General features: G+C 35.0%; 1 protein-coding gene and 2 pseudogenes across 5 annotated transcripts; 1 reads left to right on the forward strand and 2 right to left on the reverse strand.

The window, feature by feature from the left end:
* Positions 1–1062: 1062 nt before the first annotated feature.
* Positions 1063–2249, reverse strand: LOC145046314 (sec-independent protein translocase protein TATC, chloroplastic-like; annotated as a pseudogene).
* An 883-nt stretch (positions 2250–3132) lies between these two features.
* On the forward strand, positions 3133–24287 carry LOC145045576 (PRA1 family protein F3 pseudogene; annotated as a pseudogene). Of its 2 annotated transcripts, none has more exons than XR_013681854.1 (2): positions 3133–3842; positions 24270–24287. The product of XR_013681854.1 is annotated as a PRA1 family protein F3 pseudogene, transcript variant X2 (transcript). The 2 variants fall into 2 exon arrangements; XR_013681853.1 differs by lacking the exon at positions 24270–24287 and adding an exon at positions 6867–7096.
* Positions 7337–11807, reverse strand: LOC145045575 (inactive protein kinase SELMODRAFT_444075-like). 3 transcript variants are annotated; one of them, XM_078993896.1, is made up of 11 exons: positions 11536–11807; positions 11301–11433; positions 10179–11016; positions 9903–10060; positions 9711–9805; positions 8681–9636; positions 8443–8603; positions 8280–8356; positions 8028–8175; positions 7795–7944; positions 7337–7707 (listed from the first exon to the last, which is right to left on the reverse strand). In XM_078993896.1, the coding sequence occupies exons 3-11, from the start codon at positions 10357–10359 to the stop codon at positions 7474–7476; spliced, it is 2160 nt and encodes a 719-aa protein (XP_078850022.1). In that variant the 5' UTR covers positions 10360–11016; positions 11301–11433; positions 11536–11807; the 3' UTR covers positions 7337–7473. The 3 variants fall into 3 exon arrangements, with proteins under 3 accessions (XP_078850022.1, XP_078850021.1, XP_078850023.1); XM_078993895.1 differs by lacking the exon at positions 11301–11433; XM_078993897.1 differs by lacking the exon at positions 11301–11433 and having other exon boundaries at positions 9903–10057; positions 11536–11806.
* Positions 24288–25514: the final 1227 nt, after the last annotated feature.

Raw genomic sequence — 25514 nt, forward strand, 5'->3', positions numbered from 1 at the left:
GGATTTAATGATATTTGTACTAAACTAATGTCGAAAGAACTCAATATTAGTCTTATAATGACCGCATCGTCGATACCTTTCTAATGATATATACATATGTATATATATATATGTGTACGTATACATGATTTATACTTTATTTTAATATGTAAATATGCTATTATAATTTGTAACTCGTTCATACGAACTCCGTTTTTGACGTTCTTTATATCCACGCGTAGGTGGAGGCGCACTCTACAACTTTCGTTTAGACTCCGTCGGCTAATTTTGACTTTATTTTTAAAGTTATATTTTTAACAGGCCGGGACATGATTGGTCTGTTTAAAATCTCATAACTTCTTCATACGAAGTCAAATTTGGGCGTTCTTTTTATCGATGTTCTTAGTTTAACATATTCTACGACTTTTGTTTAGATTGCTAAGGCTAAAAAGTCTTCTATCGTAAATTCACTATTTACGTCTCCCGGTACCGTGCCGGTTTTGCCGTAAAACTTCGGCGGGCCATAACTTCTTCGTTATAGCTCGGATTTCGGCGTTCTTTATATGTACGGAAACCTTGAGACATATTCTACAACTTTATGTAGAGATATCGGGATTATCTCACACTTTAATTTTGACGCTCATTTTTATTCTTTATTAATTATACATTTATAATTAAACAATAAACACACAAACACACATAATTCACATAATACTCAAATATTTCATATTTATTACTTCAAAAAGAGTTACAATAGTTGACCTAGACTATTACTTGACAAAAATGCTTAGCCCTGAAACCCGGGCGTTACACTAGCGTTGGGCAGGCGCATGTGTGAGGGCCGACGATGTCACCGGAGAAAGATGGATCAGATGGGATGATGGAAAAGTGAAGAAGGAAGAATTTGACATACCTAAAGATGATGGAAGCATCCTCATATATAAATTAAAGTATTAGGTTACGTCTACATTAAGTCCATTGCGTAATAAAGGGAAAAATACCAAAATGATTAAAGCAGTCATCAAGTAGCTTGAATTACCTTTTCCTTAGTTGTGAGAAGCTCTTCAGCAGGCTTCATCTGTGCTACCACATCATCATCATTTCCAGAAGCAACTGAGTCAACGGGTCGGTTGATGGAGTCACAATAGTTGTAGCAATAATTGCCCCAACAACCACATATCTCCATATCGACAACATTTGATCCCTAGACACCAAACCAACTTGACCTAGTAACAGTTGTATCACTGAACCTGTATAATCACTAATCAAATTATAAATAAAAAGCAAAAATGAAAAACCATCTACATTATCCAATTCCATTCCATTCCATTAAGTAGATTTCGATTCCAATTCAAATAAGTACATGTCAGGTATTGAACGTAAGCACGAGAACAAACTCAAAATATTGATCAATCGACCATAGTGATTCCACAACCCTTTCTGCGTAAGCAACGAAAAAATTTTAAATAGCTGAAGTGAGAACATAATAGGAAAATGCAATTCCATAATAGAATAGAATCCAGGATCCAAGAACAAAAGGACCTAGCAATTTTCTTTTTGATTTTGTTAAACCCAGCAGAGCAAATGCTATGATTTCATAGACAATCACAACGCTTCCTGAGAGAATGTCACAGTACCCAGATACCTACAATTACAATAAATGTTATGAATTTCATGAAAATCTAACTTTTTTCATAATAAATATTTTATAAATGGGAATCTGGCCTTTATAGTTGTGAAGAAAATCTCTCCAGGAGCTAATTGTAAGTATCTAATGCATTAACTGCTGAAAGGAGCTTTATGAGTTCTTTTTAGTACATGAAGTATCCCAAGATGACGACTCCGACAGGAAAAATGGATACAAATCGGGTAAGTGGAGGGAAGAAAAGAAAGCCTATGACCCCAAGTGGTGCCGATCAATTTTGGCTCGAATTTGGAAATAAAGAAATTAGAAATTAGAAAATTGATATTCACTTAAATCCCCAAATTCGATTTCAAATGTTTTTCAGTCAGTGAAGCTGAGGAAGAAGACCGATGGTCTTGGAAAACCAATGAATCCACAATGACTTACCACGAATCAGAAGCAAAACCGTAGAGTGCATCGGTTGGAACTACTAAAACCTTTCTAGCTCTTAAAGCTCAGATTGCTTCATCATTCAAATCCTATAAGGGAAAAATTGAAAAAATGAGGATGTGGGATGAGAGGAAAGGAAGCTTATACCTTCCGGTACCAGTATCTGAACCGGTAAGTCAGCCGATAAAGGGTCCATATAAAAATATACGATGAACTTCACCGAAGCAAAATGTCAAACACTTGGCGTGCCACCAGAAATTTATTGATGGTGGGAAAGGAACCTACCACGAATCAGAAGCAAAACCATAAACTGCATCAGTTGGAATTGTATTCGATTAGAGAGAAATATCGGTGGAAGACACGTAGTAGATTGGAGATCATTTGATGAGGATGTGGTGAGGCTGGTGTGGGCGAGCCAGAGACGCTGGAGACAACGGTGGCAGTCAAAGCGTATCTGGAGATGGCAGTGGTATGGATTTAGGGTTCGCAGAGACCGAAGAGAACAAGGTGAGAAAATGATTTGCCATCGCTGGAGCATGGGCAGTGGAGTAGTCGACTTTGATGGAAGGATTCGAGTGGATGAGGGCTTTTATTAGGAGAGCCGACTGATCGATACCAATCAAATCTCTATTGGTTTAGGTTGGCGGTGACTGATCAACACCAATCAAATATCTATTGGTTTAGATTGGCGGTGAAAACAAAGGGAAGAAGCCATGTATCGGTATCATGCCAAATTAAAAGAGAGAGAGAGAGAGAGAGAGAGAGAGAGAGAGAGAGAGAGAGAGAACATAAAATGGCATAAACTGCCCAGAACACAAAAACAGGAAAAAAAAGCCAGAAGACAATAGAAGAATGACCATTTCTACCAAAAGACCACCTAGTTTACTATTCCTAAGAATGGTTATATATATATATATATATATATATATATATATATATATATATATATATATATATATATATATATATATATATATAATTAATTAATTTCATAAATATGTATTAGGAATTCTCCAAAAAGATACTTAAAAAGAAAATTAGAATATAGAAGTAGGGTGTTATTTGAAGCAATTTGTTTATTTAACTGAGTGACGCGCCTAAATCAATGGAGATCACATGCGAATCGCACCTCTACATCCACGCCCCGATCTCCCTCTCTATTCCACCGCCCTATTTCAGGCACCAACTAATCCCAACCATCGCCGCCGTTTCTTCAATTGCCGGCCATAATGACGACGTACGGCACGATTCCGACGTCATCTAGCGGAGGTACGAATCTGGAATTCCTAACTCGTGCAAGAGACCGCATACAAACAGGACTAGGCACCCGACGGCCATGGAAAGAGATGTTCAACCTCGCTTCGATTAACTTTCCCCAAAGCATCTCCGACGCGTTTTCTCGAATTAAAACGAACATCGGCTACTTCCGCATGAACTATGCGATTGTTGTGCTCATTATTTTGTTCCTGAGCCTGTTATGGAATCCGACCTCGTTGATCGTATTCACGGTGTTGATGGCGGCGTGGTTGTTCCTCTATTTCCTCCGCGACGAACCTCTAACGATTTGCCACAGTGTGATCGATGATCGTGTGGTGCTTGGGGTTCTATCTGTTGTTACGATTGTTTTGCTGCTCTTGACTAACGCCACGTTGAACATACTGTTGTCGATTTTGGGTGGACTTGTACTTGTTGTGATTCACGCTGTTTTGAGGAAGACGGATGACTTGTTTTTGGATGAAGATGGCCTTGAAGCAGGGGGCTATCTGGTTGCTTCTTCACCGTAGAGAAGGTATTTTCTCAGTATCAGTTGCAGCTCTGTGTTTGTTAATTTCCTGTTATACTGCTAAGTTGTGTTCATTATTGAGTGAGAAACGTGATTCGTGATAGGAGGAGCTGCTGATTGTTTTTTTTTTAACCGAAATTACTTCTGTATCTACTTGAGATTCTGTTTGTGCACGAAAGGGAAATTCCAAATTGATCGAGCAAAGTTGTTTGTAGATGTATATATTAGATTCATATGATCATATCAAACATTCTTTTAATAAGTTTGTAATTCCTTAGGTTAGTTTAATCTAGCACGTCATAGAACTTCAAAAAAAAAATCAACAGATTAGAACTGATAAGCGATTATCTTATGATTTTAATCTTCTAACAAAAATAAAGAGGCCGGATCAGGTAACTCTTGGTTGAATTGATGAGCGATTATCTTATGATTAAAATCTTATCACAAAAATAAAGAATTTCTTAGACGATTGTTCAAAATTTAGTCAAAATAGTATTCGAGAGCCGTAACATGAGATGCATGAAATTTGTGATAATATTGTAATATGAAATGGGATAGAAGAAATTTTCACTTAAACATAAATAATAACTAAAGAACCTTTTTTATTAGGTACTTAATATAATTTAATAAAATATACTACGCACTTGTCTTTTAATATTAAATTATTCTTCTATATTTGTTTATGTTAATTTATATTTTATAGCTAGTTTTACTAAATAGTATTATTTTTTTTTATGAAATAGCTTATCAACTAACAATTAATTTTACGGATTAATCAAAAGTTAGTTTTCACCTAGTGTTAAAATTGAAGAGTTATAGATTTTCAAAATACATATGATATAAGAAAATCGTTTATTTTAAACCACATTAATTTGGTTGACTGTCAGAAAAATAATATATATCCTATGCTATTATCGAAAATCACCCATATTAATTTGGTTGACGTAGAAAAATCTATGATATCAATTACTAGGGCTGTGCATGGGTCGGTTTGGGTCGGTTTTGGACCCAACCCAATCCAACCCATAAATGATCGGTTTCTGGTTTTCAGAACCCAATAGGGTCGGTTTCTGGTTGGATCGGTTTCTCGGTTTCTGATATCGGTTTGGGCGGTTTCTCGGTTTCTTGGGTTCAACCCATACACTTACGGTTTCTGGGTTTAAACCCATGGGTTTTGGGTTGAACCCATTTTCCAGAAACGTAACAATTAGTTAAATAATCAAAAAACACCTAAGCTTCTTTTATTTATTTTTATTTTTTTAATATATATATATATATATATATATATATATATATATATATATATATATATATATATATATATATATATATATATATATAATCAGTAAAAAGCATCGAGTTTGCGGGTTTGCTAGGTCGGTTTCTCGGTTTTAAAGAGGGGTCGGTTTCTTGGGTTGTTGGGTCGGTTTCTGGGGGCAAAACCGAAACCGAACCCGGAAAGTCGGTTTTTACAAATTTAAAACCCACACCGTCGGTTTTGATTCGGTTTCGGTTTCGTCGGTTTCTTGATTTCTTGGTTCGGGTTTGCTCACCCCTATCAATTACAGAAACAAACAACCATTATATTAGGCTAAAGGGTGCAATGTTGTTTTTTTCAATAGTAAAAAATGCCACATAAACACCACATAAGGTTTTACAATTTTTGTCCTATTGATGGGATGTGGTATTATTATTATTATTATTATTATTATTATTATTTAATTTACCAATGGTATTTATAGAGGTATTTATGTTAAAAAGAAAAAAGAAGAAAAAAAATTGCAATACATATCAAGAAATAAAAAAAAAAAGTGTACCATTGAAATTTGTCAACGGTGGAAGTTCATCTATAAAATTTACTATTAATAAAAAAAAATTAAAATGACAGAGACTTTTAACCTCCCTATAGCCTTAGATTTATGCTTATTAAAACTCTCATATAATTTCAATACATCCACAAATCCCATGTTGAGCTTTTTTTATTACTATTTAAAGTCCCTTGCTTTTTCAATCTAAACAGGAAACGTATATTAAATGTCTTGCAATACCAAAAAAAGAAAACACAATTTATTATAAACATCATTAAGGGAAAACACGTAACAAAATAATAGACGATTTCAACAAATAAAGTATTTTAATAGACATAAATGAAATATAATAGCATCGCCATTAGTTAACCTATAATAAAATGTGTTTATGATGCTTTCCTAAAATTTAATCTTAAAATATAAATATAGAACCAGGCATTCTACAACCGGTCCTTGATCTTAATTGTCGTAGGCAAATTATTTATATAAATTGAATATCTTCCTATTTTTTTTTTTCTATCAATCTTTGTATCCATTTTAGATGATGACAAATATAATAAAAAAATTATTATTTTTATTAAATATAACAAATATCGGCTTAAATGTTTAGGAAGATGATAGGAAAAAAAAAATTTAAAAATTGATGGTTAGAAAATGATAAAAATATTATTTAATTAAGGGCAAATTACACGAATGGTCCCTATGATTTAGGGTAATTTGCATGTTTGGTCCCTAACTTATTTTTCTAACTCGGAAGGTCCCTACTGTTTGTTTTTGTTACACGTTTGGTCCCTATCTTACATAAAAAGTCTATTTTTCTCTTGATTTTTTAATTTATTTAAATAAACACACCCCAACCCCATCCCCTCACCTTACCTTACCCACCCTACAATTTTTTCCCTATTTAAATAGCTATCTTTTTACATAAGATAGGGACCAAGAAAAACAAAAAATAGGGATGTAACAATAACAAACAATAGCTGTCTTTTTAAATTCATCTGGATTTTTTCGAAGGCCCACAACCAGCCCTCTTAAAAAATGGGACTTTGTAACTAATTTTGGGCTAGGCTTGGAGATTTCAGAATCTCGATTACCACTTATTCGTAGAACTGATAAACGTGTTATGTCAAACGGCAAATAAGTTGAGAGAACTTGATTTTAATCTCACTCGTTTAATTATAATGTCATGTCAATCTATTTATTATTCCATGTCTAATTTCAGGTTAAGGCTACACATTGAAATATGTAGTAGAAATACTAAACAAGAAAGACATTGAAAAAGTAGTAGGTGGACACAAGGAAAGGAAAAAAAGGAAAGAACTTGAAAAAATATTAGTTGGGAGTCGTAATAAATTTAGATGGCAAAATAGAAATAATAGGAGTTGGGAGACGAAATGGTATGGATGATGGAATGATTGAGAAAATGTATTATATATATTTTTTTGGAGAGAAGGGAAAAACTAAAAATGATGTTTGTTTTTATTTTACATATGGTTTTGTATTTGGTTTTTATAGTTTATTTAAAAATTCAAAAACTTACATATAAATAATGAGTCATTTTCAAATAGAAATTCTCAACTCCAACATTACTCGGTTTAATTAAGCGGATAGATTTAAATATTTTATCTCATATCGAATTTATGTTGAGTTAGCATGTCATATCATTTTTTGCCACCTCCATCTACAAATCAATTTGATACCCAACTTGGTGCACTTTTTTTCGTTGAGAATGAGTTACAAAAACCCTAAAACTAATCATGTCCTGTATCCACAAAAATCATACATGATGAACAAATAAGTTGGTTTCAACATATCTAACCTCCTTTACCTTACCTTAAATCTTCACATAAAGATGAAGTCCTCCTTGCTTTTTCCCTTTGCCAATAAGAAGCCCGAGTTGAATCAACCGAAACCTTTCCACCAAATCCTTCATATACCTCGCTCATTTCATTCCCGTTATGTTGCACATGTTGATGATCCATATAAATCCTCCCACTTCTGTTTCCAACATCATACCCATGACCCGAATCCATGATCATATCACCTTCTAATATCCGTAACACCTATAAATAATTTTAAAAAAAATAATAAATAAATAAATCCACGCCGACTCAGCAAAAAAGTTATAGTATTTACTATTTAGTATTTACCTGCGACATGCGAGGGCGCAACTGTGGATCTCTTTTGATGCACAAAGAAGCAGCTTGCAACATACAGTAAACTTCTTGTTCTGAATATGAGTTCCCTAATCGTGGGTCAATTAGCTCATCGATTGCATCTTCTTCCAACAATGGTCGTGCCTAATAAATATATAAATAATTAATTAATTCATAAATGAAATTTAATAATTTAATGGTTGCCTTGAAAAATAATAGGTGAATACCCATTCCGTGAGGCATTGTTGGCCTTTTGGGCGGTTAAGATCCACTGCTTTGCGCCCCGTAACAAGCTCCACTAATACAACCCCGAATGAGTATACATCTGCTTTCTCCGTTATCTGCCCACTTTGTGCATACTCAGGAGCCAAATATCTGTAAAAAAAAACCAATGTAACCATTAATTAATTTAACCATATCATAAAAAAAATATTATGTAGAAATGCAAAAACACAAGAAAGAGAATAATAAAAACCAACCCAAATGTCCCGATTACTCTTGTTTCTTCTCCGGTATCTCCATCCGGTTGCCACCTCGCCAGCCCAAAATCCCCTACCTTTTATTTTATTTTTTAATATTATATTCGGTTCTTTTACTTCAAAATTCAACGTTAATAAGTATTTATTTAAAAGAAAAATATACCAGAGGCTCAAAATCATGGGTTATTAGAATATTATTTGGTCGCATGTCACGATGCACAATGCAACCGACTCTACATTCTTCATGAAGATATCTCAGTCCCCGGGCAGCCCCCACCGCAATCTTTTGTCGGGCAGCCCATTCCAATGGCTCTCGTTGACGACCTAAAAAAGATTACTAAAAAATTAAAAAAAAAAAAAAAAAAAAAGACCATTAATGAAAAGGGTGATTTCGGAATTACCATAAAGATGAGAATCCAATGACCCGTTGCATATATACTCATAAACAAGGAGTCTCCTTCCATCTTCAATACAAAACCCAATCAACATAACAACATTCCGATGCTGTGCACAGCTCAACACTTCAACTTCTGAACAAAATTCTTGATCCCCTTGAGAACTTGCTAACTTATGTTGCTTTACAGCAACTGCCTGCCCGTCGGGCAGCACCCCTCTATGAACTGACCCGAATCCTCCTTCAGCTAAAAAATTAGCTTGTGAGAATCCACCTGTCGCAAGCTCCAGCTCAGCATAAGTAAACCACCTTGGTGGCTTTCCGAATATCGGCGCCTTATGTTGACATATTGAACACAAAGGAGGTGGGCCCGATGGGATGTTTCTAGATGATAAAGATATCGCGTCTCTAACATTCCCACTGAATTCCACTTCACTTCTATGGCTTCCATGGTTGCTGTCACGATCTACTTTTGATAATGTTCTGTTTTGATTTTGAGTGATGATGTCAACCATCCATGGTTGAAATTGAAACCTTAAGCTTGATGATGTTGATGAAAGATTCTCACTTTCGGAATCTGAACTTGATTCGATTAGGTCATTGTGATTCTCTTTTCCTTTCTCCTTTTTTAATAGACTGTGATTAGTTTGAGGGAGAAAAAATGGTGAAGTTCCATGATCGGAGCTTGAGACAGATGAAGTTCCGGCTTCTGTTGCTGTGAATACTTCTGGGCTACTTGTTGGAGTGACCACTGATAATCGAATTGAATCGAGGTTTTTGTTTTTTGTTTGTTTTTCATGAGATGATTGATTTGTGGAAGGTGGTGATGGGTCGGGTTCGGGTTGTTGGGTTTTGGGTGACCCGACTAAGTTTAGGCGTAGAACTTTTGGTTGTGATTTCTTCATTATTACAATGTTGCATTGTAAGTCTTCCATGCATCGTTTTTGTTCGTGTTTAAGTTTTCTGTAATGTAATGGGAAAAAAGTAAGTGAAAGAAAAATAAGAAATTAAAATATTAAATTATTATATTCGCTTACTTGTCTAATATAACCCAGCTGGCTTGAATTTTCTTGGCCTCAGCTGCTACTGATCCACATGGTGATCCAGAAACGATTTTAATCTTCACATTTATCTGTAAAATATTAATTAGATAAAAGAAGTTATTTAATTTATTAACCAAAAAGATTATTAAATATTAAGTGGTTAGGAACGGAAGAAAGAACAAGAACCTTATTAGGATCATAAACATCATGAAGCTGAAGAATCATTTGGGAGCATGAATCTGTAATGTCGATTTTTTGGTCTGAACTTGTTCCTATATTTGACCTCCGGTGGCCACTAGCACAGTCTCCGGTGAATCTCGGAAAACCCCATAATTTCCGACCTACTTCGGAGAAAAACGGATTAGTTGACCAAAATTAACTTGATTATATAGAAGATAGAATTTTCGTTTCCAGAAAAAAAAAAAAAAAAAAATCTAAAATTAAGAGATTAAATAATTTTACCAGAAGTTTGTGTAGGCATGACAACAAGCAATGTAATGCAGTGCCCTGGTTGAACCACATGAGTCAAAGCCCAAACCAAAGCAGTCTTGGGGATTTCTCGAGATGCCTTAACAGCAACAACGACCTTCTCAGCAGCATCCGACCCCTTTTCTAGTTTCTTCATCTTATCTTCTTGACTCATTGATCCCAGAAAAAATAATAAAATTCGATTTTGAAGATATTCCTTCTTCAATAGATCCGACCCGGATAATACTACATCACACAGATTCCCATAATTTCTTCAAAGGACAACGGAACATAAGTTGCAAGGTGTTTCACAAACTTTAACTGGAAAAAAAACTGAGTTTGCATTATTGTGTTTGTGTCAATCGGCCCCCACCACAAGGTTTTGATTCCTGGTAGACGTACCAGTAGAACTATGCAAGCTGTCGTTTAACAGCGGTTTAGGTGAATACCTCCAAAAATTAGGGGAAAAACCCGTTTGACTGGTAGCAATTTCACCGGTAAAGGTTTTTTTTCTAATAATGAAAGAACCCTTGGAAAGGAATCAAAACAGGCGTGGGAGTTCGTATTCACCAAATTTGTTATAGGATATTCCGAATTTGTAATGTTTTAAGCAAATGATTCCAAAAATGGATCTCTGAAACCTGACCAAAATTGTCAATCGACTGTGTTGAAGCACATGATATACGACGCCAACTGTTCGTGCATTGTTCTTACAATCTTCAAAGTTTGAATGTGGTTATAAAGTAGATTTCAGCTGATTTGAGCTCTTCTTCCAAAAAATCAACGGATCTATTCGGAAATCGGAACTCTGTTGTGAACTGCTTTCCGCGACCTATTGTAGGAAATCAGAGATTAGAATAGAAATCGAAAGTGAAATCTCAAATCCAGTGACAATAAAGTTCTCGATAAAAATTAATTGCTAACAAACACGTAATCAAATCAAATGACATGACAATCAATCACTGCCTCTGTGTTTGTATCTTTAGCTTTTGTACAGATATGACTTTACAGTGGCCACTCACGATTACCTCGATCCTTCAACATCCACACAATTTTAGTATAAAAATCACATTTCAAGGATAAAAAACACTCTAACGCACGCATTCAATTTCATACCCAGTTTGTACATACAAACAAAAGACAGCAAACACTTGAAGAGACGACTCAACGTAACTGACGTGCATACAAGCATGCACTGAATTTCTCGGTCAAACACAATCACAGCATCAAATTTCCATTAATATCGATGCTGTAAAAGGTGAAAAATCACGAATATTCGACAAAAAATCACTTCAACGAAATTAAATATTCAAAAAAACAGCAAGTACATCTATCTGGAGATGAATATTACCGTATCATGTAACGAAGATTGAACAGTGTATAGATTCAAAAATCTGAAAACGGAGTAATAAAAATCATGAAAACCGTTATTTTCTTCAATGTGTAAAGGTGCTAGATATATGACTGTGTGTCTGTTTGATCTTCGCCTTCAATGTTATGTTGAGTTTTGCTGGAGATATTTGGGTTGATGAAAATGCCCTATGTTTTTGGATATATTTACGGATTGGTCTTTCTTCGTTTTCAGTAAAGCCTACTCTTATCGAGAAACATGAAAAAGGTCGACTAATTAAATGCACACCTCATTTTACTCACGACAAGTTCTTATCGGAGACCGAGAATTTTCACTCACTCCCCTAAAATTTTGATCTTTACAGAACTGATCCTTTTGGTCTCTTATAATGCAATTAGACCTAAACACACATCTCTTATTACTCCATTAGGCTAGAGGAAGTGGTGCCACCGAAACCGTACTCTTTCCCCCGCCACGTAAGCGTTATGTCACTTTTTACCACTCAAGTGTGGTTTCTTGGCACACTAAGGGTGTGGCGCCACAGTTTTACTTTTATTTTATTTTTTTATTTTTTTATTTTTTTTTTGTTTGTTTTTTTTGTTAACTATTTTAATTTAATAAAACTTATTTTTTTAATAAAAAAAAAACATAATTTTAAAAACATAATATTTCATTAATTAAAAATACGAATACTATACATTACTTAATTAAAAAAAAACCTAAAAATTTAGAAAAACAAAGTAGAAACATAAAACCTACAACTTAAAAAAAAAACATACAAGAAACCATTAAAAACTTGAAAAAAAAAAAAACTAAAAATTAGCCATGATTGATGTAACGGTTTTTCACTTCCTCCTTCATCGCCAAAACCATTTCAAGCTCGGTCCGGTCATATTGGACGTGTCCATCGCGAGTATTCGCATGTCGCTCTCCTTTTGTTTCCGAAGCTCTTGTTCAGAAGCAATTTTCAAAATCTTGTCCATTCTGTCTTTTATACCCTTTATGTCGGTTCCCATTTCTTTCAAATCATTTGAATCCGACACTTTGCCTTTGCCTTTACTTTTTGATTTGTCTCTTCCCAATGGTCGAGAAGGTAGTGAAACTGAAACAGGTTCATCTTCGTTCAGGTCAAATTGAACACGAGCATCTGATGCAGTGTGGTCGGACTCAGATGTTCTGCTGTGTTTTAACCCACTGTCAATATATTGGTCAGATGTTTTGCTACTCAGTCATTTCCTGTTATCTTTCAAAAAAATTCCAAACTTCAAGAAACTTGAAAGCCTTTAGATTTTCTTTTTGATACACTTTCAACGCTTTCTTCAAAATGACTTCATCGTTTTCTCCACTTTTCCATTGATGTTTCATGTTGTTCCACAAGTCATTAAACAACATGACTTCCTTGTTTATCTTCCCCCATTTGGAGTACACTTGATGTTTTGAACGGTATTCTCCACGGTTCATTCCTTTATGGAACCTGTGTAAAACGAGAATCCAAAAGCAGCCATGCTTTTGGTCTTTTCCAACCGTCGCGTCTTCTGAAATATCGATCCAAGATTGTGCCAACACTAACGTTTCCAAAGGTTCCCAACATCTAGCCTCCGCCTTCTCTTTTCTTTTAGTCGCTGCTCGAGTGGGCTGAGTTTCTGTAATGAATTTCGGTTCAGAATCAGAAACGACCGTTTCTGGTTGTGTTTGTGTTTGTTGAACAAACTCGGGTTGGGACAAAAAATCAAATGGATTAAAATCCGATTCGGGTTGTGGTAGTGATGGTGTTTGTGGTTATGGTTGTGGTTGCCCTGGTCGTTGTGGAAAATACGGAAACATACCGCCGTAGTGGTAATACAAAGGTGAAAAAATCGGTTGAACAAACGAAGGTACTGGGGTGTTTGTATTTCTGACTGGTGTTTTTTGTTTGCTAGGTCGTTTGGAAGATGACATTTTTCAAATAAAAATAAAGAAAAGGAGTAGAGATATGATAAAAAGTTGTGTAAAAATATTGTGTAAATTGGTAATTATATATATATATATATATATATATATATATATATATATATATATATATATATATATAGTCAAGATCAAATAAGAAGAGAATTTTTTGGTAGGAAGGTAAGAAGTTTTTTTTCTACATATTTTTTTCGCGAACAAACAAAATGAATCATCAAATGATTCATTTGTAAGATGATTCACAAGAAAAAATTCTCAAAAAAACATCTCGATGATTCATTTATACAATGAATTTGTTGTTATTCACTAAAATTATCATAAAAATGAATTTTTTCTTAATTTACTTAAAAATGAATCATAAAGATGTTTTTTTGAGAATTTTTTCTTGTGAATCATCTTACAAATGAATCATCTAGTGATTCGTTTATTTTGTTCGTCAAAAAAATATGTAGAAAATAAAGTTCTTACCTTTTTACCAAAAAAAATTTCTTACCGGATCTCTCTCTCTCTCTCTCTCTCTCTCTCTATATATATATATATATATATATATATATATATATATATATATATATGTGTGTGTGTGTGTGTGTGTGTGTATGTATAGTAAAAAAAAAACCATTAAAGACCATTCAACGGTCAAAACCAGTCAAACATGAAGGACCAATCACATTGCACGGTAGTCCTTAACCGCACTGCGACCGAGACCGCACCAGACCATGGTCTGGGGGCGGTGTTCCATGTCCATGTGAAATGAAGTGCGATCTCATACTGCACCCATACCGTTAAGCCTTAAGAGTAAGGCTATCACTTTCAACTTCAAAAACTTTCCACACAACTCACACGAGGGGGACTATGGAAAACATGCAAGCTCTACGGAACAATTATCAATGTTTACATTGTCAAGGGATGCATATGTGTAACAAGAGATTCTTGTTTGCAAGATTTCTTAAGGTTCAAAACGTTCCAATATTTGAGAAAAACCTAAACGAGACTTGTATCCGAGAATGTGAATTTCAAAGCTGATGTCGCTAGATTCAAAAGAAGCAAACCTTGCTACATACGCACTCCCACAAACATCCTTTCAAAAAATGATTACATAAAAAACTATAGGGACAAAAATCAAACTACTTCGTTAATAAACAACTAAAAAAATTAAAAAAGTTCATTTTAGTATTTTCCATATTAAAATATGTTATAAATTGGTCACAATGTTTGTTATCAAACTCATTTTAATAAAGGCTAACACTCGCCTTGAATAGTTATTATTGTATTCAATCGTGTCTCTACACAACTTCTAGATATTTATAGGAGTCCCGATAGAAAACTATTTGTTTATATGATATAGAAAACTATTTGTTTATATGATATGTTTAGTCTCATCAAAGTCATGTGCTTCTCGGGTATCAATCACAATATTAAAATAATAAAATGATCACTTCAAAATTTGGGTTGGAAAAAAACACTCTGACCAAGCACCATGGTTTGTTTTTGTCTCTAATTTGCTGGCAACCATCCATTGTTGGGCTAAGGGTGGTGACGAGTCATAGCTCTTGTCGTTGGATTACCCCATCGTAACGTGGGTTGAGGAGATAAACAATACAAACCTAAAAGTCTATCCGGTCGAGGTTGACCATACTGCTTGCCTACATCGTGATTAGGTCGAGGTCAGGTGGGCTGACGGTTTGTTTGGGATATGTTTGTCCATCTTGTTTTTGGTTAACTTTGCATTAGGGTTTCCATCACATTTCATTCTATGTGGCATTTACACCCATTAGTATACAAACATATATCGATGTGAATTTACCAAAATCGGTATCGATCCGAGAATCTCGAATACCGAAACTAGTAAAAACGATATGGAGTTCCTATAAAATCTTAATTTTTCAACTATTCTCTTTTGACCATTGGATTGTGATTTGTTGCAAAGTGGGTCCCCAATGGCATTTTCATAATTATTGGCTATGCAAGAGTATGTTGGGCGTACTCTAAGTACGCTGGGCATACGTAGCCAGGGTGTAAACCCTTAATTTTAGGGGTTTAGGTCCTATTTAAACATCTTTATGGCCTCATGCACCCTCTTAACTCCAGCCTCCTTCCTCATTTCAAAACCCTAAAGTGTGTGAGTGCCTTGTGAAGCTTAAAGAGCTTTTCGGTGCCATTTTGGAGCTTTTGGAGAAGAAGGAAGAACCTTAAGGCTGTGGTGTTTCACTCAAGGCCTTGGATCCAACATCTACATTTCTTTGTGTATCTCCTGGGGGTATAGAGCTCCAACCTTGATGAGCATTTCTTTTAGATTTAGATTTATCTTAAAATTGGTCCCTTTTGTCCCAAATCTTGACCTTTGTGAGCATGGAATGCTCCAAGACATTTGAGTTTTCCTTTTAGATGTTTATGTTGGATTAATGTCTAAGTCCATAACTATAATTGGTAAGACTTGACCCGACCCGGCATGGTCCATTTGGGTTGCATGGCATCATGCACTTGGATAGACTATAATGAGAGAAATAAGACACTTATGGTTATTAATATATTATAAGTTCTAGTATATTAATAATAAGAATAATAAGATTATTTAATTAGTATTGATCAAGAATTAATCTAGGATTAATTAAGTGATCAAAAGAAGACTAATTAAATATATGGGTTGATTGTGTAAATCATCCATACTTGTATAGTGGGCTAATGCTCCATGGATTATCTAGTTGGGCCAAAACCCGTATGATGCTCCATGGATGCTCCATGGTATATTTGAACCCATGGATCCAAGGAAATGGAAAGTCATGACAATTAGAGTTTACCCTAATTGTATAACTATATAAGCATCTTATTCTTGAGGAAAATCGGCCACTAGAGACACTAGTATTATTCTAGAGAGGGCTAGCCGATTTTATGAAGTGTAGAATTCTCTCAAGTTATTCCAAGTGTATTTGGTGTTGTGTGAACCATTTGAGGTGTCACACTTGGGGCACTAGGCACTCAAGCTTAATGAAGACTTTCTACATGAAAAAGGTATGTATTCTATCTTGTTATATCCATTATTTTGTATGCTAGATTAGGATAATACCTTGGATGTTCATATTTGCATGTATAATAGAGAAAACATAGATCCAAGGTATTTAGGGTTGCATGTACACTTAGGAGTGTTAGAATGCTCATAACCCAACAGTGGTATCAGAGACTAGGCTTGTTTTCTTGTTATACCTGCAATAGAAGCTGAAAAATCGAAATTGGTGCTGTCAGCCCAGCAGACTCGCCGAGTCCATGAAGGGACTCGACGAGTCCAAGGCAAAATGCATCCAACTCGCCGAGTTGTGTTCATGCACTCGACGAGTTGGACCCCAGACAACATATTTTCGAGTTTTTTGGCTAAAAATGGACTAGGAACATTACCCTAAGTTGTTTTTGAACTTATAAACTTGTTTTTGTTGTGGTAATATTCATGCTAATCCAATTTCAAAGATACTTGTCAATAGATTCATGTTTTGTATTAGTTTAAAGGTTAGACTAATTACATGAAAAAGTTTGATTTGAATTATCTTGTTCTTATGAGTTTCTTAGATTAATAGAAAAGTTGAATGAAATAGTTGTTTTCAATCCATTTTAATCTAAGAGTTGAGTATAAAATGTGTTTGTGTAACTTGTCCTCAAGTTACATGAAGAGTCACATTAAAGACTCATAAAACTCATAAAATTGGCAAAGGTTACAAAAAAAAAATGAAGAGTCTAGTTCTAATTAATTGGAGTTATGACTCCATAATTTGTCCTCAAGTTATGGAGGACCAAGAGTCTCTTCATTAAATAAATATAAAAAAAAATAATGTAACCTTAATTAATTCCATAAGTTATAAAATAAAGAAAAAGTTAATTCTTTATTAGTTTAAAGTCTTCCATAATTTTTCCTCAAGTTATGGAACTTGAAGAGTTTTTGGATTAAAACTACTTTAAATACATAAGTTATGGAATTAATTAGTTTTGAATAGTTTCAAAACTTGCCCTCAAGTTTTGGAATTTGTAAAGTTTTCTCTTATGAATACTTTAATTCCAAGTTAGCCCTTATAATTTTAAAAGTTAAAATTCAACCCTTATACTTTATAATATTATAAGTTAATAATATATACATGTATAAGAGTAAAGTCGGTCTTACCGCTAGTACGCCTCATTCACGAAGCCGGTCTATAAGGTGGGTATAAGGTTGTTTCCTATAAAATGGCAACTTAATGGGTGTCCACTCTCACCCACCGCTTGCTTGACTGGTGGAGGGTCGTTAGCCGAACGGGTTTGACAGGACTATAATTCTCCCTTCATTAAAGGTATTAATGATAAATACTAAGTAACTAAACTCTTATAAATACCCAATCTTAGTCACTTAGGAAAATGTGAAGAAGGTGCTAATCCATGAAATTACACTTTGCACTTTGTTTAAGTCGGTTAGTGGAGCGTGTGTGGTTAACCGGCACACTAACTCGTATTTAACAAGGTAGGCAAAGGGTAACTTAATGTTTATCATAGTATCGATGGAGCGTGTGTGGTTAACCGGCACATCGATTGAGGGATAAACACTTAAGGGTACCAAGTAATTTGCATGGTTACTTCACACCTTGTTTTGTGATCCTCGGCATCCCAGTCACAAAATCTGAAGGGCACACTCGAGATTGAAACATGCCATTGAACAGTTCAATGAATCTCAAAAGATCTAGGAATTTCAAATCCAATTAAAACCTAATAATACATTTCGTTTATCTTGGTGGAAATTGGTGAATCGTCATTCACCTACCTTCAAATTGTTTTATAGCTTGGATTACGGCATACCTCTTCTAAGTTATAAAATAGTTTGTTGGGTCCTAGCCTTAATATTTCATATTGGGTGTCATATTAAGGACTTTAAGATCAACTATCTTGAATATCTCCCAAAACATGTCTGTTTTAGACATTTATGATCTTCCCAAATCTCTTGAAACAAGCATTCCTAATGAAGATGATGTCCCATGGATATCATACTTCTTTCTCCTCCTCCAATTATTCTCCCTAACCCACAAGTTCTTGAAAAGTTTAAGATCACTCAAGCCCCATTGGCAAGACAATGTCTAGGTGTGATCACATCTTGGAGATGTAGTCACATATTGACAAGCCGGGAGAGAAGGGTGTCAAAGTCTTGAGAAAGTTGGTGGTTCAACTACTTTCTAAGTCACATAGTGAGTTCTTTTGGAACACCTATGAAACAGACTATGACAAGACCCTTAATGATCTTATCTATTTGTTAAGATCAACTTCCTCAAAACTTGATGGACATTGACAATAGTGACACAGGAAATCCAGAAAAGCATTCTCTTCCCAATGGAAAGGGATCGGCCATAGTCAACTCGGTTGACCAAATGGTAAAGAGAAAAGTCTAAGTCTGTGATAGTATCGTGTACCATTATCAAAGGGTCCATATGTTTATATTGCCAAAGGAAGGGGCATTGGTTGCGAAGCTGCCAAGTTTACCTAAGGATGTTAAAGTCAATAAGTTTGACTCTACTTCAGGTAAAGTCCACTAATCTAACTCTGTTAAGTTTCTATTATGAGATTCCTGATACATGATGTGACTGGGTCACATGGTAATGTTTTAAGAATCAAAGAAAAGTAAAGGAACTTAAAGAAAGAATATGTTGAATCTGATCGCATAGATGGATTTCTATCGCGTAGTTTGAAAATCGGATTGTTAAGCTACTTCTTAGGAGTTATGAGATATTGCTAAGGAATAGATAACAACAGGTTTTCATATGGATTGTAAGGATAAGTTTTTCCGCATAGTTTTAAAATAAAAGAAAATTTTTATTTTAGTTATTTTAAAATATCCTTACAATGGCATTTGAGGAAAAATTATTGCTTATATGATTCCATTAATAGCAAGAGTGGAAGTATGAAATTGATTCTTTCATTTGTGGTAATGTCTAAATTTATCAAATAAAGGAAAGATTCTCATCACCCAAGTCTCAATTGGACCGGAACTTGGAATCATGCAAGGTGTATAGCATGATGAATGAGAACTTTCAAGTATTGGAAAATTAATACTAATTACTTATTCACATGGATGTGTGAGTCAAGTAATGGACTAAGGGATCGAGTACATAGTCATGTGCACTGATTAAGTCCACCACAAAAGATTAATAAGACTATTCGTCATAGTTTACTAAAGCTCAGTAAATATGATTATACTTACAGGCTTAAGTGTAACTCTGAGACATTGGAAAAGGTTCCAATGTAAGGCAGAGCGAATAAGAAGAATCAACTTAGGCAGAAAGATAAAAGTTTCTCAAATCTGAAAAAATGGGAGAGTACTTTAGTATAAGTTTTGTGATCATCTTAATGATTAAGAAACCATATCAAAATTAGTTCTCTAAGGAAGTCTTAGTGCATTCTTATGACTAAGAAGAAGGGATCTTGAATTGTTGAAATGGTTAAATCAAGAAGATGAGTCATACTTCGTTCCAATACAAGTCTTAGAGTCATACTCCAAGATTGTGACTTGAGTGACATGTCTCAAAGAAGGTTTAAAACACTTGTCAAATGTAAGAGTAAAAGTTTTCTACTCTTGTACATTTGAAATTGGTAAGTTGTGATGTTTTGGATAAAACAAAGACCAACTCAGGCCAATTGTGTGAAGCGTTTGTCTTGATAAAGAATCCGCACTATCCCTTGAATATTTGACAAGAGAGTCTTATAGGTCAAGAGGATAGTGGGAGTCTTAAAGGTATTGAAAGTCTCAAGAACTAATCAAGAATAGAACCTAAAGTTCTTCACTAGCACACGACTTGAGGTTTATAACCTATCGTGTTGACATAGTCTGTGCCCATTCCAGTTAAAGTTGAGTTCTTATAGTTCTCAATTGGTTGCACAACAACTTGGAAGCAATGGCAGGCCCTTGAGCTGCCAGGTGCCAAGAAGTTAAGATTGAGTTCAGTCCATATGAGTTTGGATTTGTCATTATCCTTGTCTTGTGACTATGGTTTTGACAATTCATATGGATAAGAACACATACACCATTAAATCTAAGTGTCATAAGGTTTCTCTCCGATTCATGAAAATGATGGTGAGGAAACACTTTCACTAAGTAGATTTTAGTTAGATAGCAATTGTGATATTTGCATTCTCAAAGTCGTTAGTGGAGCGTGTGTGGTTTACCGGCACACTAACCTGGACTTGTGAGAAGTGGCAAAAAGGTCTAACCATTATGATTACGGCATCCCTCTTCATAATTGTTAAGACACACAAGTGTGCTATCTAAGGGAAGGTGTATGATTTTGATAAAGTTTTATCAAAACAATCTAGTATCAAAAATCTGAACTTTGGTAAGAAAGTCAATAAAGTATTGATTTCTAGAAGTCCAGCTGATTTCTTAGTACATGTCAAAGCTAGTGGGAGCATAAGTGTTATGCTAATAATCATCATGTTAGTGGGAGCATGATAATTATGATATAGATTGCAAGTTAGCAATGTTAATTATAGAAAACAAAAGGTTTCAATTGGGAAAAAGTTGTTTTGCTATAATTAAGGGAGAGGAAATTATACTTCATCTCAAATCTATAAGCTTAGATCGTTAGGTTTTAATCATTTAGTCAAGGATATATATGAATTTCATGTTGGAATGGCTCAACATAAGGAAATTTTGTATATGGGTCCATTATTTGCGTTCTAAAATTCGATTATGATTACGGCATCCCTTTTCATAATCTGAATTATGAGAACTTGGCAAATAGAAATGGAAATGTTATAGCAAAAGACTGGTTTAGTCTTTATGTGAGACATCATGAATCGTGTCCCGTATGCTTCGGATATAGGTTCGATTACATGTGCTATATTCATCCTTTCTAAAAGTTTCCAAATGCCTGGGGCATTAAGAAGGGAAAAGGTTTAGAACTGGATATGACTAAAAGGATTAAACAATTGTCGAGGACAATCTAAGGTTTACCAAAGATTGGTTTCTCAAGGACAATTGGAAGTATAGTGATAATTCTGGAAGGACCATATTGACATAATCTGTAAGGAGGCAACTCTTGTTCAGAAGTTATAGTCAAAATGAATCTGGAAATGTTTCAAAGTCAGAAATTTCAATCTGTGTAAGATCAAGGAAACTTAATGCAAGAAGGATGTTTCCAAGGAATTGATCTCCTTTGGAATACTCTGTAATGATTGTTGCCAAGTCCTTCTGACTTTGTGCATAATCATTACAAGAGGATCAATGCATATAAGTTTAGAGTCTAACAGATTTTAGTAAATGACATGAATTTGGAATTCTTGTATTTACAGTAAGGATTTGGGAGTGTGAAGTTATGTTCAATGGATCTAGTTCACAAAGTAAAGATCATAGACAAACATAGTGCGCATACTTGGTGTATGGCATGACTAGTGTTTAGAAAAACATAGTGTACATGCTTGGAGCATGGGACAACTATTGTTTTAAATTCAAGAATAAAGTTGATAGCTGAAACAGTATACAATGAATAATGTGTAATCATATGGTGATAAATAAAAGGTGTTTTATTTATGTTCATAGGTTTTGATACCATATTGGATTCAATTATTCTTGTGTTTCATTTTGCATGTTTTGACTTCCAGAATAAACTAGGTTATTCTTCCGGAATGACTAAGTTATTCAAACCATCCACAGTCAGTCATATGTTGGAAGTAGATATGAATTAAGACTGTCATGGGTTGGCTTGTAAAGGTCTAAGGTGTTGGACAAATAGCTACAACACTCATGAGTACTCATAAGTTCTGAGTATTGGATTCAACCCGCGCTCATTGGAATCACTTCATGGATTTTATCACGAGTGATCATGAGACGATAATATCTTATATTCTTCAAACCTAGAGATATGAGTTGTTACTATGAGTTGGTTGTACATTGATTGCACGAAACCGCATTTGGTAACTCGGTGCTATAAAACGTGTCTTTGTGTATGATTCAACAAGTAGTAGAACAAGCCATATGAGTCGAAGTTTATCCATTCCTTTTACCTTCGGGATAAAAGTGATATCTGTGGGCCCCTCGATGATTTGATGATGACAAATGGAAGTGCTCGGCCGGGCCAGGACTGATTTGATTTGTTCAATTAGTCAGTCGTCATAAATTGGAAATCGGGAAACAACAAATGGACAGAGAGAATGATTATAATCCATGTCTCAGTCCATATGATATCTAGAATGGAGGAATATTTGATCCCTTATCTAATGGACAAATCATTGACAAAGGTTAGCGTTTATCAACAAGGACAGAGTTCGACAGAAGCTTTTGAGAGCTACGATTGCCAGTTGGTTCCTGAAGTCATACGCAATAATAGTTTTAGACTTATCCAAGTGGGAGACTGTTGGATTAATGTCTAAGTCCATAACTATAATTGGTAAGACTTGACCCGACCCGGCATGGTCCATTTGGGTTGCATGGCATCATGCACTTGGATAGACTATAATGAGAGAAATAAGACACTTATGGTTATTAATATATTATAAGTTCTAGTATATTAATAATAAGAATAACAAGATTATTTAATTAGTATTGATCAAGAATTAATCTAGGATTAATTAAGTGATCAAAAGAAGACTAATTAAATATATGGGTTGATTGTGTAAATCATCCATACTTGTATAGTGGGCTAATGCTCCATGGATTATCTAGTTGGGCCAAAACCCGTATGATGCTCCATGGATGCTCCATGGTATATTTGAACCCATGGATCCAAGGAAATGGAAAGTCATGACAATTAGAGTTTACCCTAATTGTATAACTATATAAGCATCTTATTCTTGAGGAAAATCGGCCACTAGAGACACTAGTATTATTCTAGAGAGGGCTAGCCGATTTTATGAAGTGTAAAATTCTCTCAAGTTATTCCAAGTGTATTTGGTGTTGTGTGAACCATTTGAGGTGTCACACTTGGGGCACTAGGCACTCAAGCTTCATGAAGACTTTCCACATGAAAAAGGTATGTATTCTATCTTGTTATATCCATTATTTTGTATGCTAGATTAGGATAATACCTTGGATGTTCATATTTGCATGTATAATAGAGAAAACATAGATCCAAGGTATTTAGGGTTGCATGTACACTTAGGAGTGTTAGAATGCTCATAACCCAACAGTTTAGGGGTGTGTTAAGTCATAAAAATGGGATCTTGGACATTGGTTTCTTCCCATGCATGTCTAGGTTGTCTTAATGGGTCAAGAAGCTATGGTTTTTGTTATTAAGGTCTTAATAGCCATGTAAAACTATAAATTTGGAAACTTTATGGTTAAGATCACCTTTTAGGATCCGAATCTGGGTTTTAGGCGAAGGTGCTTAAGGATTAAACACTTAATGGGTTGAGTTGGTTGGCAGCGTATATATGTTGGGCGTAACAAAGGGTATGATGTGTGTACATGGTCAACCCCTCGTTTTTGGTTAAGCGTGTGGTATGCCCCGCGAGCCTGTTGAGTACGCCCAACATACTCACTCAGTTGACTCGGTTGACCCAGTTGACTTTGACCTGGATTTTTACTCAGTTAACTTTGACCTGTTGAGTACGCCCAGCATACTCACTTTGCCCCCTAGCAATTGCATGAAAGGCTAAGATCTGGCCCTTGGCACTTGTATGTAAGACCAAGATTTGGCCCACGACATTGCAAGGAAAGACCATGATTTGTCCCATGGCAAGAAATGACTGTAAGACTATGATTTGACCTATACATTCACTTATTTATGTGTGGTATGGGGTACTTTGGAGAACTCACTAAGCTTTGTGCTTACAATTTATGTTTATGGTTTTAGGTACTTCTGGTCGAAAGGGAAGCGCCCGACATGATGACACAACATCCTTTCCTTATTATTTTCGCATTCTGAATATGTTTTGAATATTATGACTTGGTGTTTGATTTTGAACAATTGATGAATGGTTTGATAGATTTCCAATGAAACATCTTATTGTTGTTTTTGGGACGTTACAAGTTGGTATCAGAGCCTTGGTTAGAGGGATTCTGGCACAATTTTGGGTGTCTCGGAAATCACACCGAGGAAATGATAATCTTTTGAAAGATAAATGAAACTGAAATTCAAAAAAGATTTTTACTAAGAAAAAGGGGTGCAGTACATAAAATCAGTCAAGCTCAGGTAAGTGGTTCCCGAGATTACTCATACTTATGTATTATGAGCAGTACGCTTGATATGAGAATTGCAAGATAGATTAGGGCTAAGGACACCTTTTAGAATAATATAATAGAATTTCCTTATTTGTGTGATGTCTTATAGCCTAGGGGAATTTGATGCTATGTATTACTTAGAATTGATATCAGCTTAGTTAATTGATAAGTGTATGCTTTCAAATTTGTATCCAATTAGGATTGTGTAGCTCTAGAATGGTCGATTTGGCCTCATTTCATGTTCCTTGTGTGGTTGAGGACTTAGGGTAAAATCATCATTTGACAGTCTATGTGATCTTATTTTTTGTATAACATGCATGCATAAGGCAACCAACGGTGTTGAATTAGGTTCTTGGTATTACGAGCGGTGAGAGTTGAGACTTCCTAGGAGAGTCTAGGTGATGTATGTTGTTTAGCATAGGATTTTTATATGGTTAGTACCGTGACTTAGAGGAATAAGGCATGCTCTTGACGAAGGTACATGTAGGTGTGAAAGTGTAACACTCAGTTTCAAATTTGCTTCTTTATTCGGGGTTGCGGTCCAATCTTCAGTGGTCATGAGGATTAGGGCCTTTGAAAAGGAAGAATTTGGCCCTTCTCGGGTGTGGGTGTGTTGATGTAAATTGTAAAAAGTCGAATATAGTGTATTGTGTTGTTTCGCATTTTATGTTATTTTACTAAGTCATTTTGTATGCGAAGTGAAAATGTATAGACTTAGTATATTTTTTGTATGTTCCCTATAAATAGGGACTTAGGCTACAAGTAGAGAATACAAATGCTAAAACTCTCTTCTGCTTATTCTGTAATCAGTCTTAATCAATATGAGATCTGATTAATATTTACTTTTTGTGTTCTTCATCTTTAATCGTTCAAATCT

This window comes from Lactuca saligna, chromosome 5, assembly GCF_052625555.1.
Source record: "Lactuca saligna cultivar CGN05327 chromosome 5, ASM5262555v1, whole genome shotgun sequence".
NCBI classification, from domain to species: Eukaryota; Viridiplantae; Streptophyta; class Magnoliopsida; order Asterales; family Asteraceae; genus Lactuca; species Lactuca saligna.

What these genes read in the sequence shown, in the direction of transcription:
- LOC145045575 (XM_078993895.1), bottom strand. Translation starts at nt 10,359, where the DNA reads ATGAGTCAAGAAGATAAGATGAAGAAACTAGAAAAGGGGTCGGATGCT. An exon ending in AGCTGGGTTATATTAGACAA is followed by an intron (nt 9,637 to 9,710) that starts GTAAGCGAATAT and finishes ATTACATTACAG; the next exon opens with AAAACTTAAACACGAACAAA. An exon ending in ATTGGATTCTCATCTTTATG is followed by an intron (nt 8,604 to 8,680) that starts GTAATTCCGAAA and finishes AATCTTTTTTAG; the next exon opens with GTCGTCAACGAGAGCCATTG.